The sequence below is a fragment of the Alosa pseudoharengus genome, unplaced genomic scaffold (genome assembly GCF_046254945.1).
Source record: "Alosa pseudoharengus isolate Yale_2024_CS ecotype anadromous, Long Island Sound unplaced genomic scaffold, YU_APseudo_1.1 YU_APseudo_1.1_scf_20, whole genome shotgun sequence".
NCBI classification, from domain to species: domain Eukaryota; kingdom Metazoa; phylum Chordata; class Actinopteri; order Clupeiformes; family Clupeidae; genus Alosa; species Alosa pseudoharengus.
The window spans coordinates 13,894,052-13,912,104 of record NW_027468664.1 but is presented as its reverse complement, the minus strand read 5'-3'; the positions used below and the strand labels follow the sequence as shown (position 1 = coordinate 13,912,104).

The 18,053-nt window shown below is 40.2% G+C and overlaps 1 protein-coding gene across 1 annotated transcript in view; it reads right to left on the bottom strand.

The window, feature by feature from the left end:
- ttll12 (tubulin tyrosine ligase-like family, member 12) overlaps positions 1-12,931 on the bottom strand; it is a 42,131-nt gene extending 29,200 nt beyond the window's left edge. The window contains exons 1-4 of the mRNA XM_076296616.1: positions 12,744-12,931; positions 10,169-10,335; positions 9,484-9,682; positions 1,714-1,873 (exon numbers count right to left, since the gene is read on the bottom strand). Of these exons, the coding sequence (XP_076152731.1) occupies positions 1,714-1,873; positions 9,484-9,682; positions 10,169-10,335; positions 12,744-12,893 (676 nt within the window). The 5' untranslated portion in view covers positions 12,894-12,931. The remainder of the gene's footprint in view (positions 1-1,713; positions 1,874-9,483; positions 9,683-10,168; positions 10,336-12,743) is intronic.
- Positions 12,932-18,053: the final 5,122 nt, after the last annotated feature.

Genomic DNA, 18,053 nt, shown 5'->3' with positions numbered 1-18,053 from the left:
GAACAAACCTCAAGGCTGAAACGTCATCTAAATGAGGTTGCCCAGCAACGGAGACGCTGGCTGCTCAAGCCGCTCTGTCTGACTTGTTTTTGTTCAGATTGTTCATATTTACTTTTTTATTCCTGATTATTTTTCCTTAATTCTTGTTTAGTTTAGCTGCACAGTTATAGATAACCTTTTTATTGCAATTGTTTATTTTGTTTTTCCAGCTGGGAGATTGAGACTTTGTGCTAGCTAGGCTATGATTGTTTGTGTTGTTTGGTCATGAAGGCCTTACGGTGCACTGCCGCTGAGCTCTTGCGATTTTGCTCCTGCAAAGCCAGCATCTGCAATGAGGTTCGCAGTGTCTGTGTCGAGCCTTATTTACATCACAGCTCTGGTCGGATCTCCCGGCGGGCTACAGACACTGGCTCTGCCCTGCTTGCTGCCTGCCAACGGTGTTCTACACAGCAAAGAACCTTCCAGCAGTCTGCTCAAGCATCCAGCAGAGGAGTGTCACCTGGTGTCTCCCGCTTCACCACACACCAACTCCCTTCACTCCGGATGCCTTGCTCCTCTCGTCACAATGGACTGAATAGGCCTAATATTTTTCAGCCGGTGCAATAGATGCAAACAATTGGACTAATTTAACATGGATTTTTAAATTTTGTTTTATTTTTTATGTTTTACTTTTTATTATTTGCTCATTTGTTTGTTGTATCTTGGCGTCACGTGTACGCTGGCGATTACGCTGCTCCGTCTGGCATCTTTGTCTTGTGTGTCATTGTCATTGTCGCCGCAATGGCTGTCTTGGTGTCTTTGTGCACTTTCTTTAGTTTGTGGTGGTCTGTCTCGACTGAACATGTTTATTCTATTTATTGTGTTATTGTATTTTATGTATTTCAATTATTTTATGTCATGCACATTGAGACCAAAGCAAATTCATTGTATGTGAAAACCTACTTGGCAATAAACCTGATAAACCTCAAACCTAAACCTGAAATGAAAGTGGAATGCAATTGTGGTCAAATAAATAACATGAAATGAAGAAATCATGGTAGGAGAAAGAGACTGAAAAAGTAAAACATGTATTTATGTAACCTTAATGGCTAGCAAAACATTACGGTTAACAGTTTTGAATAAAATTTTTAAAAAACAATTTTAACAAAAAACTTCTAACATAGGCTACTGAAGTTATTCTAGTGGCGCTATTCTCTTTCTACTCTCTGTATCCCAATAAAGTCTCTCTGTGACCCAGTGAAAAAAACCCAAAAAAAAAACCTCGGCCTTGCACCTGCTAAGATAACGAGTCAGCAGAACCAAGTTCTACACAAAGAGCTAGTGAGCAGAGCAAACTCTTGACCCTATTGCTTACAGTTAAAAGTTCTTAGTTCTGGCAGCATTAGTGCTGACCAACAAAAGATAAGACCAATAGTTCCAAACAATGAACCTTTCAAAAGATGTAAGCGACATCTGGGGGTTTGGAATTTCCAAGTGCTGTCTCAGCACCTCAGGAGGGGTATAAATATTGGTGTGTGACTAATGTTTTTCAATGCGATCCAGGGGTATGCTGTTGAAGATTTACTGGTGAAAATAAACCAATTACCAACTAGTAACCAGTCCAAATATATCACCTATGGGTACATATAGATCAAATCATTCTGTAATTAAGATATTTGTGTGTGTGAGAGAGAGTGAGAAAGAGTGTGTGTGTGTTTGTGCATGTTTGTGTACCTCCATTCTCCAAGTCCTGTAAGGGCCACAGCACCGTGTAGGCTATCTGCTGGGGGGCATAGAAGAAGGGCGCCATACAGCATGTCGGCTGGTTGGAGTGCTGCACCCGAGAGCCAAACTCATCCATGATGTACCACACAGGCACCTTCTCCTCTGCAGACTACAAAGTCAGGGGAAATAACAACAACAAAACAACAACAGCATGTTATAGCACTTCATGTAGACACCCAAAACATTTTACAATTAAGTAGGCTGTGTAATTGATCGAATTTTAAATTCAATCTCGATTTGGGCTCCAAACGATCACAAAAACAATGCAATTGAGAAAAAAATATTATTTTGCCACATTCGGTTTATGAATAGTGTTGGAAATGGATACAATTTCACCTCACACTGTCTTCACTGAAACACACGCTGTCCCCTTAAGCCCTGCACTGTCAAACCAGCCTACAAAAATGCATTCTAAAGAAAAGGGAATTTTTATCAGGTCATCAGCGAACATATTCAACATAATCAGAGACCAAATTTCCCTCACAGGATCAAAAGAGTATATATACTTACTTAACATGGCACTGGATTTAATCCAGAATGCCTGAATATGCAACACATCACAGTAATCACAATGCAATGCATCTGCAATATGTGCTGTTATGAATTTGTCAAAAAAAAATCATAAATTATGTAGCCTATTGAACTACACTTGTTTTCCTTATTTTCTTTATTATAGCCTATTAGTGTTTAGCCTATTTCTGTTTGGTTGTGGAAATAACAGATAAGGCTAATTGCAACAAGATCAGAAGTCTGACGGCCACTGCTACTGCATGTTGACACATAATCTGGCCTTTTGATGCTTCTGTCTGCATAGTTTACTCTCAGGTTTTTACTCTGTATCTCCTCCTTATCAAAACTGACGTGGAGGAATGCAGCCTCCCTCCTTCCCACACCACCACATGCCATTCTGGTTCCTTTTCCTAATTAATACATAGACTGTATATATATGGCCTAATAGGCCAATTGCTTTTATCTTTTTTATTGCTCCAAACGATTGTGTTTTTCTTTAACATAAGGGGTATATATATCCTTGTGACCACTGTTGATGAGTTAGGTAATGGGGTAATAAGATGCTTGACATACCACAGATGGAGATGGAACTTGGAAGCCTGACAGGGGGGTATAAAAAGAAGTGGCTTTGTATTGTATCTTTTCAGATTGCACCTGTTAGCGACCCAACGTAAGTCCACGGTACCGTGGATAAAGCTCTCTTAGATTTCTGACTGACTACTGACTCTGCCTGAGAACTTTCGAGCAAATCCAGAATTTTGCACCACGATATGTTTCACTGTTTCTATAAACAAGGTACAATGTAACACCATTTTTTGAAAGAAAGTGTTTTATTACAAATGTTATCATGGTTGTAATCTGGTGGTGAGCATGCCAATATCTACCATTGAGAACATGCCCTTGGTGTGTTTTCTTCATGTTTTGGATTCTTTGTTGAATGACAATAGAACTGATGACGACTAAATCTGTGGGACACATTCCAAATACACAAAATCAAAACAATTCAAGGAGTCTTTCATTCATTAAGGAAATAGATGTACCGCAAAGTGGTACAAAATATGACCGCCGCTCAGTCCTGCACATTCTCTACACAAAAATAAATCACGCTTGTCAAATTGTCTCCATCTCCTACTCTTGCAACTTTTGTGTATGTAAATATGTGTGTGCATGTGTGCGTTTTCTTTTGTGTATATGTGTGCTTTTCTGTGTATGTATGTTCGCTTGTGAGTGTGTGTGTGTGTGTGTGTGTTTGGGGGGTGGGTGGGAGTGTGTGTGTCTGCTTGCCTGCATGTGTGTGTGTGTGTTTTATGTGTGTGTGCGACTGTGCGTGTGTGTTCGCTTGTAAGTGTGTTGTTGAATAACCGGCCAGAATGTGGACCTAACAATGGTGCCAAAAAAACTTGGTTCCCTTGGAGAGAGTATTAAAGGTGTATAGATGTATGCCATGCCTTTGCTTGAATAAAAATACAGGAAATGTATGTGGTGAATTTTCATTGAAGAATAGGGGGTACTATATGTGGGCATATATAATGTGACAGTGTACGTGTGGACAGACTCTTGTAGCTGACGAAATTGGCAAGGAACATTGGGATACATTACATTAAACACACTTACAAGAGATCACACAAGCACTCACACATACACACAAGCACACACAAGTATATACACACATACACACACACAATTACAGCACGATAAGAACTATATGTACCCATAGGTGATGCTGGTTACCAGTTGCTAGTTATAAATAATTGGTTTATTTTCACTAGTAAATCTTTAACAACATACCCCTGGATCGCATTGAAAAACATTAGTCACACACCAATATTTAAACCCCTCCTGAGGTGCTGAGAGAGCACTTGAAAATTCCAAAACCACAGATGCTGCTTACATCTTTTGAAAGGTTTGTTGTTTGGAACAATTGGTCTTATCTTTTGATGGTCAGAACTAATGCTGCCAGAACTAAGAACTTTTAACTGTAAGCAATAGGGTCAAGAGTTTGCTCTTCTCACTAGCTCTTTGTGTAGAACTTGGCTCTGCTGACTGGTTATCTTAGCAGGTGCAAGGCAGAGGGTTACAGAGAGAAGAAAAATAATAACTTCAGTAGAATAACTTCAGTATGTTATAAGTTATTTGTTAAAATTGTTATCTAAAAATTGTATTCAAAACTGTTAACCATGATTTGCATAAAAAGCAGGAAAAGATGTGTTGAGTGCTAATGAAGTTTGTGTGTGTGTGTGTGGCTGTGTTTTTATTTGGTGGAGATGCTGGTTGTGGGGCTGTGTAAAAACACAGCTGCTCAATGTCTCTTCTCCCAACCAAATTGTGTATGGGTCTGTGTGTGTGAGTGTGTGTGTGTACTGTAACTAAACACAGCTGCAGGTGCTATGCCATTTTAGTTAATCTAGTAAGTGTCACGATCATGGAGCAAAAGGCTGAATATGGATAGGTTCTGTAGATCCTGTAAGCAGTGGAAACACAATGACTGAAAGGGCTGTATAGTGGGGGGTTCCTGTACCTGGTACCTTTACCTGGGTAGAGGGCTGCCTACCTGTAATGGAAATTCACCTCTAGTTCCTGTTTTCTCAGTCCTCAAATTTTCATGTGTGTCGCTAGTCCTCTTGTAACCAAATGTTCTTGTGAAGTTTTGACTCACCCCCCAGTAACTGTCTGCAACTGTCATATGCCTCAGGTAACAGACTGCGGTTAGAGACAGTTATCAAAACAACAGAAAGCCTGAGTTATAAAAAAAACAACTGATGGATAGACAGGCTTCTCTGACTGCAAACACTTGTGCTCAGACATGCCTCCTCTGCAGAGAATAAAGCTCTGTATCTTACCCTCAGTGTGAATTTATTTTAGGCTGTAATACTGGTTAAGACAGATTTCCACGATAATATCCATCAGAAATGTAAAGGGACACTTCACCAATTAGCATTAGGTTTGTATCAGTAGAGTAGTATTTTCAAATGGCCGTGCTTCCCTCCCTCATGTCCCCCCAAGAGGAGAGATACAGTGCATACAGAAAGTATTCACAGCGCTTCACTTTTTCCACATTTTTGTTATGTTACAGCCTTATTCCAAAATGGATTGAATTTATTTCTTTCCTCAAAAATATACACATAATACCCCATAATGACAACTTAAAAAAAGTTTGTTTGAGATTGTGGTGAATATCTATTGAAAAAGGCCTATGTACCACTCTGCAGTAAGAACAGAATGTCCTGTTCCCCTAAAGTTCATGCACCCACTGTATGTAGGGATTTGCCCGTTAGGACACCTCTCTGTTTGCACACACACCAAGCATCGTTTGCACACACCAAGCATCATTTGCAGCAGCCCGCAACAAGGACGCACTCAAGAACACGTCCTAATGACAAACTGTCATGACTAATGGTGGAAGAGTGCACTCAAGCATCAATTGGACACATGTGTCAAAACATCAAAGAACCCAACTCTAGAAGTCATATATATATATATTTTTAATGGAAAGTGTCAAAAGGAAATCCACCATTATGATTAATCAATTTTCTAATCAGGGCTCTGATTGGCTCGTTAGCATGTCAGTCACCGGTCACAAGGAAAAACCTTGATTTTTGATTGGACAGGTGATGTATGGAAACTAGGAGGTTCTGAGATCTTGTGTATCACATAAAAGGCGAAGCCCGGGAACTCAGACTTCAGATTGTGCGCACCTTCTAATGGGAACTGGTTATCTGCATATACCTTGATTCACTCTACTGTTTAGTGGTACTTGGTCAGACTTTGTCCATTGCCAGTACTTGTGAATTAAACTTTGTGATCAACGGCAGTTTCTTCGTGTATTCTTGGATCGGGTTTACCAGAATGCTATATTGTGTTAATTGGAGGTTACTGGACAGCTTTTGTGGAATTTTCCACTACAAGATTTTTGCAAATTTATTAAAAATGAAAAATCAGTTGTACATAAGTATTCACACCCTTTGCAATCAAGCTCAAAATTGAGCTCAGGTGCATTCTTTTTTCTGCTGATCATCCTTGAGATGTTTCTACAGCTTAATTGGAGTCCATCTGTGGTAAATTCAGTTAATTGGACATGATTTGGAAAGGCACACACCTGTCTGTATAAGATTCCACAGTTAACAGTGCATGTCAGACCACAAAACAAGCATGAATTTGGAGGAATTGTCTGTAGACCTCCGAGACAGGATTGTCTCGAGGCACAGATCTGGGGAAGGGCACAGAAAAAATTCTGCTGCTTTAAAGGTCCCAATTAGCACAGTGGCCTCCATCATCCGTAAATGGAAGAAGTTTGAAACCACCAGGACTCTTCCTAGAGCTGGTCGTCCATCCAGTGATCGGGGGAAAGGTTCTGTAAAGAGGAATGGGCGAAACTGACCAAAGACTGGGTTGCCAAGCTTGTGGCTTGATATTCCAAAACACTTGAGGCTGTGATTGTTGCCAAAGGTGCCACAACAAAGTATTGAGCAAAGGCTATCATGTGTACATATTATATTTAAGTTCTTTATTTCTATTTCTTTATTTCTAATAAATTTGCAAACATTTTTGGAGTAAGGCTGTAACATAATGCAATGTGGAAAAAGAGAAGCACTGTGAACATTTTCCATATGTACTGTACTACAGAAAACAAGATTGAAAGTAAATAACAAAAGGGCCCCTTCCCCCAATGTCTTCACCTCCTTTCCCACCTGGATGGGGGTTGTGTATGGATGCACTCCAGGGGCTCTCACTTTACTGTGGAGCCAGAGGATTGGGGTTAGGGGGTTAGAGGTGGGGGGCTCACCCCCAACAGAGCGCTGATTATGAGGCCTCTCTCCCTACCTCTACACCATTCCCCAAAACACCATCACCCGCATCCCGATAGTGACAGACAGACGCACGCACGCACGCACAAACACACTCACATGTACGAACGCACACACATGTAGGCACGCACACACATGCACACACTCACTTGCACCTACATGCACGCATGCACGCTCACACACAGGCACGGACATACCCACCCGTACGTGCGCACGCACACACACACACACACACACACACACAAATGCGCACAAACACACACACTACACATGCCCGCACACACACACACACACTTACACACACGCACTTACACACACACATGCAGGCACACAAGCAAATACATAAACACACAGACATTCTCATACACACAAGCACGCATACACACACACACAAATTGACTAGCATGATTTATTTTTGCATAGAGAATGTGCAGGATTGAGAGGCGGTCATATTTTGTATCGCTATGCGGTACATCTAGTTAATTTAGCTGTACCGTCTGCCTTGCTGAGTTTAAACAAAATGTGCTTGTTGAAAAAAAATAAAAAATCATCTTCACAGGGCCTTTCCGGCAATGGAGAAACGCAAATGGCCGAGACTCTGTAAACCTACCCCCAATCATACGCGTAACAGATTTGTAACTGCAGAATATAATCGTAATTGAAAGACATAGTAATTGTGGAATGATATATACCCGTGGAACAGATTTGTAAGTGAAGGACATATTGGTAATATTGAAAAGTGTTTGTGCAAAGTGCAAACAGTCACAAATCAGTTTTATAGTTACAAATCGTGACACACACATACAACACATATGATCTCCAAGGTGGGGCAAAAGTCTGTGTACCTGCAGAAACAAATTGTAACAGTAGGACAGCATTCTGTACGTAGAGCATTGATTTACTGGTACTGGTTACTGAATTGTTCATTTAAAACTGATATTAGTAACTGATTCCGTCTCTTGCACTCTACAAGTTAAGAATGCTCTCGTCCACATTTGCCTCAGCTCAAGTTGTTATTGCTGTATTCCTATGCAAGCAGCGTTACTGCAGTGCATAACATGGAAAACATTGAGTACTTGACTAATGTGTCAATTTTCAAGGAAGAGGCCTATGTACCACTCTGCAGTAGAACTCGTTGCCCCATCCACTTTGGTTCATGCACTCACCTGTGTGCTGGATATTGCCCATTACATCTTTCTTGGCACGCATCCCAGGCATAATCTGATACCCCTGGAAACTTGGGAAAGTGACACTGAAACCTAAGAAAGCACTTAAGGAGCACTTAGGAAAGCATCCCCATAGCACAAGTCAATATGATTAGTTGCCTGGGATAGTGCCTAGAAAAGTGCCTGGGTTAAATGTCTACTGGGGTTGTTGTTGTTCAACTGGTTACACTTGAAATGTAGACATTAAAAGGATGATCTGAGTTATTTTGGGTTTCTCTTGTCCATGACTTCTGAGGTCAACCGCCCTTAGGGAGTCTGGAGTAATAACAGCTTTTCCTTATCATGACAGCTCTTTTACTTTCATTTTATGTAATCCATCAAGTAAGGGATAATGTATAGAACGCCGGTCATTACTGGGAAAATAAGTCCCGACAGGGTGAACCGGACCCCGACGCGCAGCGGAGGGGTCTTGTTCCGCCCTGAAGGGACTTATTTTCACAGTAATGACCGGCGTTCTATACATTATCCCGCTTATTATACGGCTACTTGCCAAAACAAAATTATAAACTCCCCACGATATCACTTTAGCCTACATAACCTAGCCTATTTGTTACCGTTCATCGTGGCATTTGCTGAGAAACAAATAGTTCGCAACAACACGCGCTGCTGAACTTGAATCAAACATTCTTTAGAACACAGCTGATCAACCGTCTGCTTTCACGTTTGAATGAAGTTCCAGTCCTTGCGTAGTGATATGAAAGACGTATCAGAAGCACAAAACCTGTTGCCATTGACAGCGGTAATTATATGTTTGCAGCGGTAATTACATGAATTTATTTACCGCTAGAACTTTGGGAAATCCCATTCAAGTCAATGGAGCGTTCTACTAGCATTGTGAAGAGCCGTATAATAATAAATGTTAAAAAACGCCTGTCTCCGGTGTCGTGAATAAAGCTTTGTACTCTGCCGTACGGTCGGCTTGCCTGTGCATTACTTTTTGCCTCTTTGTGGATTAATAGTTCATTTTTACCACAGTGTCAAACACCCCAAACCCACATGCATCGAAGTAATATTAATCAACAAAACCATGAGATTGAGACCAGCTGATGTCATACATTATTTTTATGGTAAACACAGCAGGAATTTCCACTGATATGATTAATCACCTTTCTGACAAGGGCTCTGATTGGCCCGGCAATTCCCGTCGAAGACACAAATAGGTATATAATGGCACTCACCCCGTGAGACAGATGATATGTCTGGTTGTACAGCCACATGTCCTCCAGCACTTGGTCCACTGTGTCAGGGTCAGGGGCCTCACCATGGAAGTCCAGGCCCATTAAGCTGGCCATACGTGCCAGCAGACCGGGAACCTGCTCTAGCTGCTGCCTTGCCATCTCCACACGATATGTCCATGCATGGTCCACTAAGAAAACACTAAAGGCACACACCAAAAACATTATGTTGCTTAATACTAAAGAATTATTTACTTAGAGCATTCACAATCATTCTTATTCTTAGGAAAATTATTATGCAGGCTAAACAACATGACAATAAGAACTTTAAGCTGTTTACCATGTTGTAAGTCGCTTTGGCTAAAAAGCGTCAGCCAAATGTAATGTAATGTAAAAGAAGAACAGGCTGAAATACTATAGCCTGGTCTCCAGGCTATATAGCATGACTACCATTCAAATGTAAACACACACTATTTTTTTTTTAAAAGGATATCCAACGGATATGTGCAGCATATTCAGTTTCATTAATGAATGCTTTGAAACAAGTGATGTACTTTGAAACCATTAAATGAATGCTTGGAAACCAACTGTACATAAACTGTATTTTTATATTCTGTAAATACAGTATATACCACAACACCACTACAATTTCCAAATGCAACCAAATGCGTAGCTCTGGCGACCTCACCTGGTGGGAACAGAAGCTTGCAGGCCACTCTCACTGGTGACGATCACTTTGTAAACTATTTCAGGATTGGATTTCTTTCTCTCCACTTCGGAATTCTCTTCCTCTTCCTCCTGCTCCTCACTGTCGTCAACTTGCATAATGCCAAAGACTTCCCCAGCATCAAATACCTGAAAAAATGACAAATCATGCTCGCTGGGAGTCGATACCCATGTAGGCTACTGGGCTAGAATTACTCCTTCTGAAGAGGAAGCTTTTCACTCTAAAAAGTTGCATTGTCCTGTGCGCCTGCGAATTGTCTTTGGGTTACTTACTTTCTGTCTCATTTACAGTCACAGACACACAGACAGACAGAGACACACACACACATACTGAAGTGTCTGAAAATGTGCTGTCCCGATGGGAACTCTTTAGCATTTAGAGAAAGATCTCATTACAAATGTTTTACTTTCCTTGTATACAATGATCCTTAATTGAACGTCCAATTCTTTACTGTTCTCTTCGTTAGATGTGTTGATACATTCAAATGTCAAGCATTCTGAGTTTGATGCATAGGTGCCTACACTTAAAGCTTTTGAGAAGATTTGGTTGTTTGGTTGAAAAGCTGGTGTGTCTTATTGATTCCCATGCCTGCCTCTTTGCCTCTCTAGGATATTAGCTCGAGCATATTCTTTCACACAAACATAGGGGCATCGTTTGTGGGTGTTTTTCGGAGGTAACCAGGCAGGCGGTAATAATGTATGCCATCAAGCAGTTGGTGCAAACAAATGCTGCATCGCCATTGAGATCAAATAGAAAGGAGCTGGCTCAAGGGTTAAAAAAGTATTTTATCATGTTCATTTGTAGTCATCATCCTTGTGTGTTCACTTCTGAATCCTTGGCTATCAATTTAGTAGGCCTAACTATAATAGGCTATTTCATGTCTTTAGAACACTAAACATATCAGGTGTCAAATTTTGACGGTAATCACTCCTATGATGTGTTGTCTATCTAAAGTAAAGTGCCTGTTTTTAAGTTAACTGATGGTCAAATCAACCAAAACTCCAAGTGGTCTGTGACGTAAGCTTGTGTGAAACATAATAAAGCAACAAGTAGCCTAGCCTACAACTTTGCGTGTGTACTGTTATTCTCTCTCCTGCTCAAACAAAAGGTGTGCATGCGTAGTTTGCGTACGTATAGTTCTGCGTCAAGTTGATTTTGATAACGTGTTTACTTTTTTCAGAAAATTGTAAATAAACTACTGTCATGCAGTTAATGGGACACAGTGCTGGTTGGGAAGTCATGGTAGCTAGGCCAACTTATGAATACCCAGGGGAAATTATCTCATGTTAGTAGCCTGATGGTACACACTTTGCATAGGCTATGGCCGCAGGTTACACCTGCAGGCACAACTGAAGCTAGTAGCTAATCTGAATGGTCCAATTGTCATTGCTCAATCAAATCTATTTGTATTAATATTTGTATTATTTCTTATGTGTATTAATATTGTATGCATATTTCTATTTATGGAAACACATTTTGCACAACAATTTTAAAAAAATATGTTTTCCATTTAAGTATGTCTCCATTCCTGGAGAGAGAGAAAAAAAAGATTGTTCTGAAAAATGTATCAATTTGTCCCATAGGGGCATGTGTTCTATATATTGATGCAAATAACTCTATTCCAAGACAAATAAGTGCTCCATGTTTTTCATCAAAGATTTTCATTGCTTCAGATACATCGCATATTTCTACTTCTTAAAACAGCTAAATGGATGCATTTCATGATATGAACTGTAATGAAAAATATATGAAAAAGTGTAGTGTTTGTATTTCTTAAATAAATAGACTATTTATTTAAGAAATACAAACACTACTCTTTTTCATATATTTTTCATATGCTACTTTTTATAGAATGGTAATTTTGCACAAACATGCCATTCATTTCAATTTAATGGTCCACGACTTGAACATTCATTTTTGGCCCTTGATGGGGAAACATTTGGGCATCCCTGCTGAAGTCTATGGTGTGAAATACCAGGAGTACAAAAACATTATTTCAATTTTGATGGTAGGCCTATTACCGAATAAAAGCCCACAACAGCATAATTCATTACCAGGGTGTGTAAGTAAAAGAAACAAGAGGGTTTAATTTTCACAGTCAATCTCTAACGAAGTGAGCAAAAATGGCTCATTTTCAGCCATCTGGGACCCGCCAGCGCTTGCATGAGCCCGGACCCAACCCATGTCGTTGGGTTGACAGGTTTGCTCGTGAGTTTTTTTTTTTTGGAGGCTTAGCAGCTACTTATCTCTGGGGACGTGTAAACATAGTAAACTACAATGAGAATTTAATTGTTTTAACATCAATGCACGTCAATTGAAAACGTGGTTTGTCCATAATGCAGAACTTTAGAGGGTTTCTGAATAAAGTTAACCTCACAAAGCATGCTTATTGTGAAAACAGCTTGCTACATGTAACGTCAACCACACTTGCACGCATGCAGAAACATAAAGTGAAGAAGTGAAGTATGATTCTAAGGTTTTCAAAAGATTGTATCTGGGAGCTATAGCTAGGACATGGCCAGAGATAAGAACACACCTCATTTGCAAGTTTCAGATGCAGATTTCTCCAATACACCGGAGGAATGTTTGACGCCTTTAAAGCAGGGGTATGCACACTGAGGAAGAGTTTAAATTCTTCATCTTCGTGGTCATTGCCATTCAACATGATGGACTCCGACACATCCATGAGATTTCATCCAAAAAATCACTACACGTGAATATCGTGTAAAGATAACCAGGAAGTCCTTTGTTTTCTTCTAACATAATTTTGACGGCTGTGTAAAAGCCCCAGAGAAATTATCGCCATCTACTGGGTTGGAGACAGAATAAGTCATGGCTAGACTAGGCCAGAGCCCGTTACGTTATTAGACATTCTCTGACTAGGCCTACAGCAAAACAAACTTTGTTCTTTTGAAATAAAAACAAACTGCCCTGGCGTAAATAGTTTTTGCTCGACAATTATGAGGGTAAGCCACTGCTCGTCACTCTATCATTGTCACAATAACACGCTATCATTATGTTTTCTTTCATGAAATACTTTAAAACATATGTTTTATTTCAATTTATGTTTTTGTAGCCTATGCATCAGATGCTGTAGAGTAGAGTAGCCTAGGCTAATTCTGATCACAGTTGAACGGCTTCCAGATTCGGACTCAAATACAAAAATGAGCCTACTTACCTACTTTTAGCCTACTTACCCAGAATAGCACCCACTAAACTAACTACACTACACTAAAAACAGATTGTTAAGTAGGCTAGTTGGCTTTTTTGCTCCATCATTTCTAGGTCGTCAAAAAGGGGTGTGGGCTGTTGCCCATTTCATGGATGATTGTGGAAATATCCTAAAGCATAAAGATTTCTGTATGAGATTTAACATTAACTGTACAGCAAAGAAGTACAATAACATCTATACCAGTTTATTTGAAATCTATGATTAAAGAAGATCGCTTTTATTCTAAGACATCACCTGAGATGAGACAACTCCATATAGCAGAAATAGATCTATTCGATTGTACATGCACAATCACTAGGCTATGTAAGCAATGCTGTCTTATTGGTGGTGTATTGGTAGCATCACTGCCTGGAAAGCATTCAGTCTGGGTTTGATATCCGATGTTGAGTCCATTTGCTAAATCCCACTCACATTTCCTTAACTTTTGTTATTGAAGTGGCTATTTGTGTATGACAATTGACTGAGTTGAAGCAACCTCACAGAATTATCAGAAATATGTTATTGAAAGAATTTTACCCTAATGTTGTTAAAAGACAGTAGGCCTATATTATGAAAGACTTAAAGGTTGAGGAGGTTAAGGTGTTTAGAAAAACATTACATTGCATTTCCTCTCCCTCCTAAAATGAAAGAAGTGCAATTTAAAATGATAAACGAGTAGGCCTACTACCCAACAAATGAATTTTTAAGGTCAAAATTTAACTTTGATGTGAACGGTTGTGCTTTTTGTGGGAAGATGTGTGGTGCTGGCTCCAATCGAAGTTTGAGACCCCTCCATTAACTTGGAAAGTAATCCGATTTGGTAAATGTGAAATGTATCTTTTGTTTTGAATGTTTTGATTTTAGTTACAAAGTTTTTTATTCATAAATGTCGTTTCTTTAAAACTATCCCATGCTTAGTCCATTGGAAGAATGAGTTTAACTCCTTGTATAGATTTTTAATGTTTGTGAAGGATGTAAAAGCCCAGCACCTGGTGTCTCTTTTGTTTGTCTTCAATTTAGTTGTTAATTAAGCCCCTGTCTTAATTTTATTTTGTTGTTGTTTTATTGTGTCCTGTCAAGTTATACAGTGCCTTGTTTGTTTGTCTAAAGTTTAATTTAAAAAAAAAAAAAGTTGAAAAAAGAAAAAAAAAAAAAAAAAAAACCAATTTCTTCAGTACTGCAGATTGTAAAAATAGCCGCTAGAGGGAGACATTGTTACAGTGTAATATCCATTTGTATTGAACATTTACTCAGTTGTCTTATGCCAATCAGTCAGTCCTGTAATTATAGCCTAGACATAAAGCAGAATTGAAATTCAAGTATCACTTAGCCTATATCAGGTGTGAATTATCATTTAAATTTTATGTGAATTATTTAATTACGAGAGACATTTAACTCAGAAACAGGTTGATTAGATGAAGAACATTATTTTAATAGATAAAAACTTGGTGTGATGAGCCTCTTTAGATGTCTTGGTAACTGAAAAAGAAAATGTGATTGACAAACAAGAGAGAGATCCTTTCACAGCCTGTGAGCACAGCACAAGGGGCATTGAAATAAGCCCTTGAGCAAAGAGAGTGTGGCCTTTATGGTGGCAAGCACCTGAAACAGGAGCTGAATTGTGATGTTCTTGGAGGGAAAAGGGAAAGCCAAACCCCTGGAGTGTTCAAACAGGACAGAAGGGTCTAGAAAAAAAGGATACATGTCTCTTTTGTCAGCGCCAGACGAATAAAACAAAAAAAAAAACCTCACAGACCTTTAAGTGAAGCATTCAAAAATTCTGAAAGGAAGTTTAGAGAGTGAAGGTGAGATGGAAGGGAATGGGGGGTGTTAGGTGCAGGAGGTGGAGGGGGCGGTAAAAAGAGACAAGGGAAAGAAAAAAGATGGGGGGGGGGTGAGGAAAAAGTTACCCAAGCCACTGTGTCGGGCTCCACACAATGGCTGTGGTTGAAGTTGTGTCTCTTCTGATCTTCTCCCAGCTGGACTTCTCCCTCTCCCTCTCCCTCTCCCTCGCTGTCTCCTCTGATCTTCCCCGTTGGTTTTCCGAGAGGCTGCTGCCTTCGCCGCCGCCACCACTCGCTGCCAGCCGAGCCGCCATTCAACCCCCGTGAGCTGTCAAAAGTAGCCCCCCGAATCAAACGCCACCCCGCACCCCGCCCTGATCAAAGGTGCACAGGTAAGACAGACACCCAGCCACATACAATTGCTATCTTTAACTAAAAAAAGAGGAGGAGAGGGGGGGGGGGGTTGGGAGGAGGGAGACATTTTTCTTTTGTCATTTTTCTTCTTTTTTTCTGTGAGGTGGGGGGAGGGCGTGGAGTGGATGGCGGGGGCTCTTGCAACTTAACTTGTCTGACACAGCTGCGGTGCTTGGAATGGAGTGCATTGATCAGAGGTAAGCGAAAGTGATCAGGTTTGCACATGAGACGGAGGAGGAAGTTTATTCTGCTGTCTTTCACTAACTTTGAGACCGAAGGAGAGGCGAGGGTTTGTTGTGTGGGGGTGGGGCGGGTTGCTTATTGTGGGGGGGGGTTAGTGGTGGAGACATTTAAAGAGAATGCTCTAAAGGACAAATGACAGTGCCACTGATGAATGGTTATTTAAATGGTTTTAACTGGTGTTAAATTGTTTCAGTCAACAGCAGTAAACACACAGATCTCTCTCTCTATCTCTGTTTTTGTTTTCACCTCTTCCTGTCTATCTCTTGTAGATCTCCTTTCCAGTATACGTTAGTTATGCTACAGCAAAAATATGTAGGTGGAGGTAGGTACATTTTTGATTGAATGTGATGGTTATTAAAAGTCTTGACTCTCTTCTGCTGTCCCTGACCCTCACAAGGATGGATGCATTGTTTTGAATTATATTTAATTATTAATTATGTTTTTTCATTATGTATGTATTAGTTTTTAAATGGTAGATTAAACTTAAGTTTAAGTTTGAGATGTAGTCTGCTCCCTAAACAAAATATGAAACTGTTCCCTCTATGTTTCCTATATATACATATATATATATATATATATATATATATATATATATATTAAGTAAAGGCATAAGTATGGCCACAATCCGGCTGTGGGATGGAGGGAGGGGTTATGCATATGTGCTAATATAGCACACAAACAGTGAGGCAGTAAGACAGTGGTAAAAAGTGGCTAGTGTACAGACAGTACTCAAACATGGAGAGGGTGGAGAGACAGACAGACTATGCAGAGAAGTCTCTTCTCTTCCCTTAAGTGAAGCATTGAGCAGTTCAATGGCCCTGGGGATAAATGACTTCCTCAGTCTGTCTGTTGTGCAGGGCAGTTAGCGAAGTCTTCAGCTGATCAGGCTCTTCTGCTTTACAATAGTGCTGTGGAGTGGATGACACTCACACATCAAAAGGTGTTCGTCCAAACATCAGAGGGCCCAGATGCCACCAATGCTGTTCCCAAACAACTGTGTTGTGGTTTGAAATGCAAATTATTTGCACTTATTTTTGTAATTTTACACCCAATGCTGGGGAATGGTGTACACTAGGCTATGTAAGCAATGCTGTCTTATTGGTGGTGTATTGGTAGCATCACTGCCTGGAAAGCATTCAGTCTGGGTTTGATATCCGATGTTGAGTCCATTTGCTAAATCCCACTCACATTTCCTTAACTTTTGTTATTGAAGTGGCTATTTGTGTATAACGCTATGACAATTGATTGAGTTCTCAAATACTCCTCCAACCCCCCCCCCCCCAGCTCCTCCTCACACACACACACCCATGAAGCACTGAGCGTCATAATCACTGATGACTAATAATCACGCTCTAGGCCACTCGAAATCACATTCAAATCAACAGCCTCCTCAGACAACGCAGCGTTGCATTCCATAATCCTCAACAACAGTTTCATTTACTGCAGGAGGATTCATTTCACCTTGAAGACTTGGCCAGGAAATGTTTTATGAAATCCATGTGATGGCATTCAGATGTTTGGACATTTTTTTCTTCCCTTTTCTCTTTTTTTAAAGTTTCATAAATGAGGAAAGTGGTTTCAGTGCTAAATAGCTCACACCAAACTAAGCTATTAGGGCTACTTTTATCACTTTCTCAGAAACAGGATTTTTTTATTGCTCTTTATATTCTATGTATTCCATTGTTTATTGTGCTTGGTGTATTGTCTGTGACTGCATTGTTAATGGTGTTCAGAACCCAAGGTTTTCAAGCCATCTGTATTACCAGAAGTGATGAGGAAACTCATCTGAAGTGAATTGAATGCACTTTATGGTTATTGGACCTCAGACATCTTATTGGATGTCTCTAAATACCATGCTGAACTCCTTGTTGCTCTCACCACAGGCTTGCTCTTGAGGGCTTTGTCATGTGTCCACTACTAAGCACTATCTCAAGGCGAGAGCTCATCATAAACACTGAATTATCAAAACACTCATCTCACTCTACCCCATTTTAGACACAAACCAATTACAAGCAGCGCTGTGTGTGTGTGTGTGTGTTTGTGTGTGTGTGTGTGTGTGTGTGTTTGTGTGTGTGTGTGTGTGTGTGTGTGTGTGTGTGTGTGTGTGTGTGTGTGTGTGTGTGTGTGTTGGTGGATGAGATCACTCTCATGCTTTGATCTTTGACCCCACAAGCTGTGGGTCCCCCCCACACAC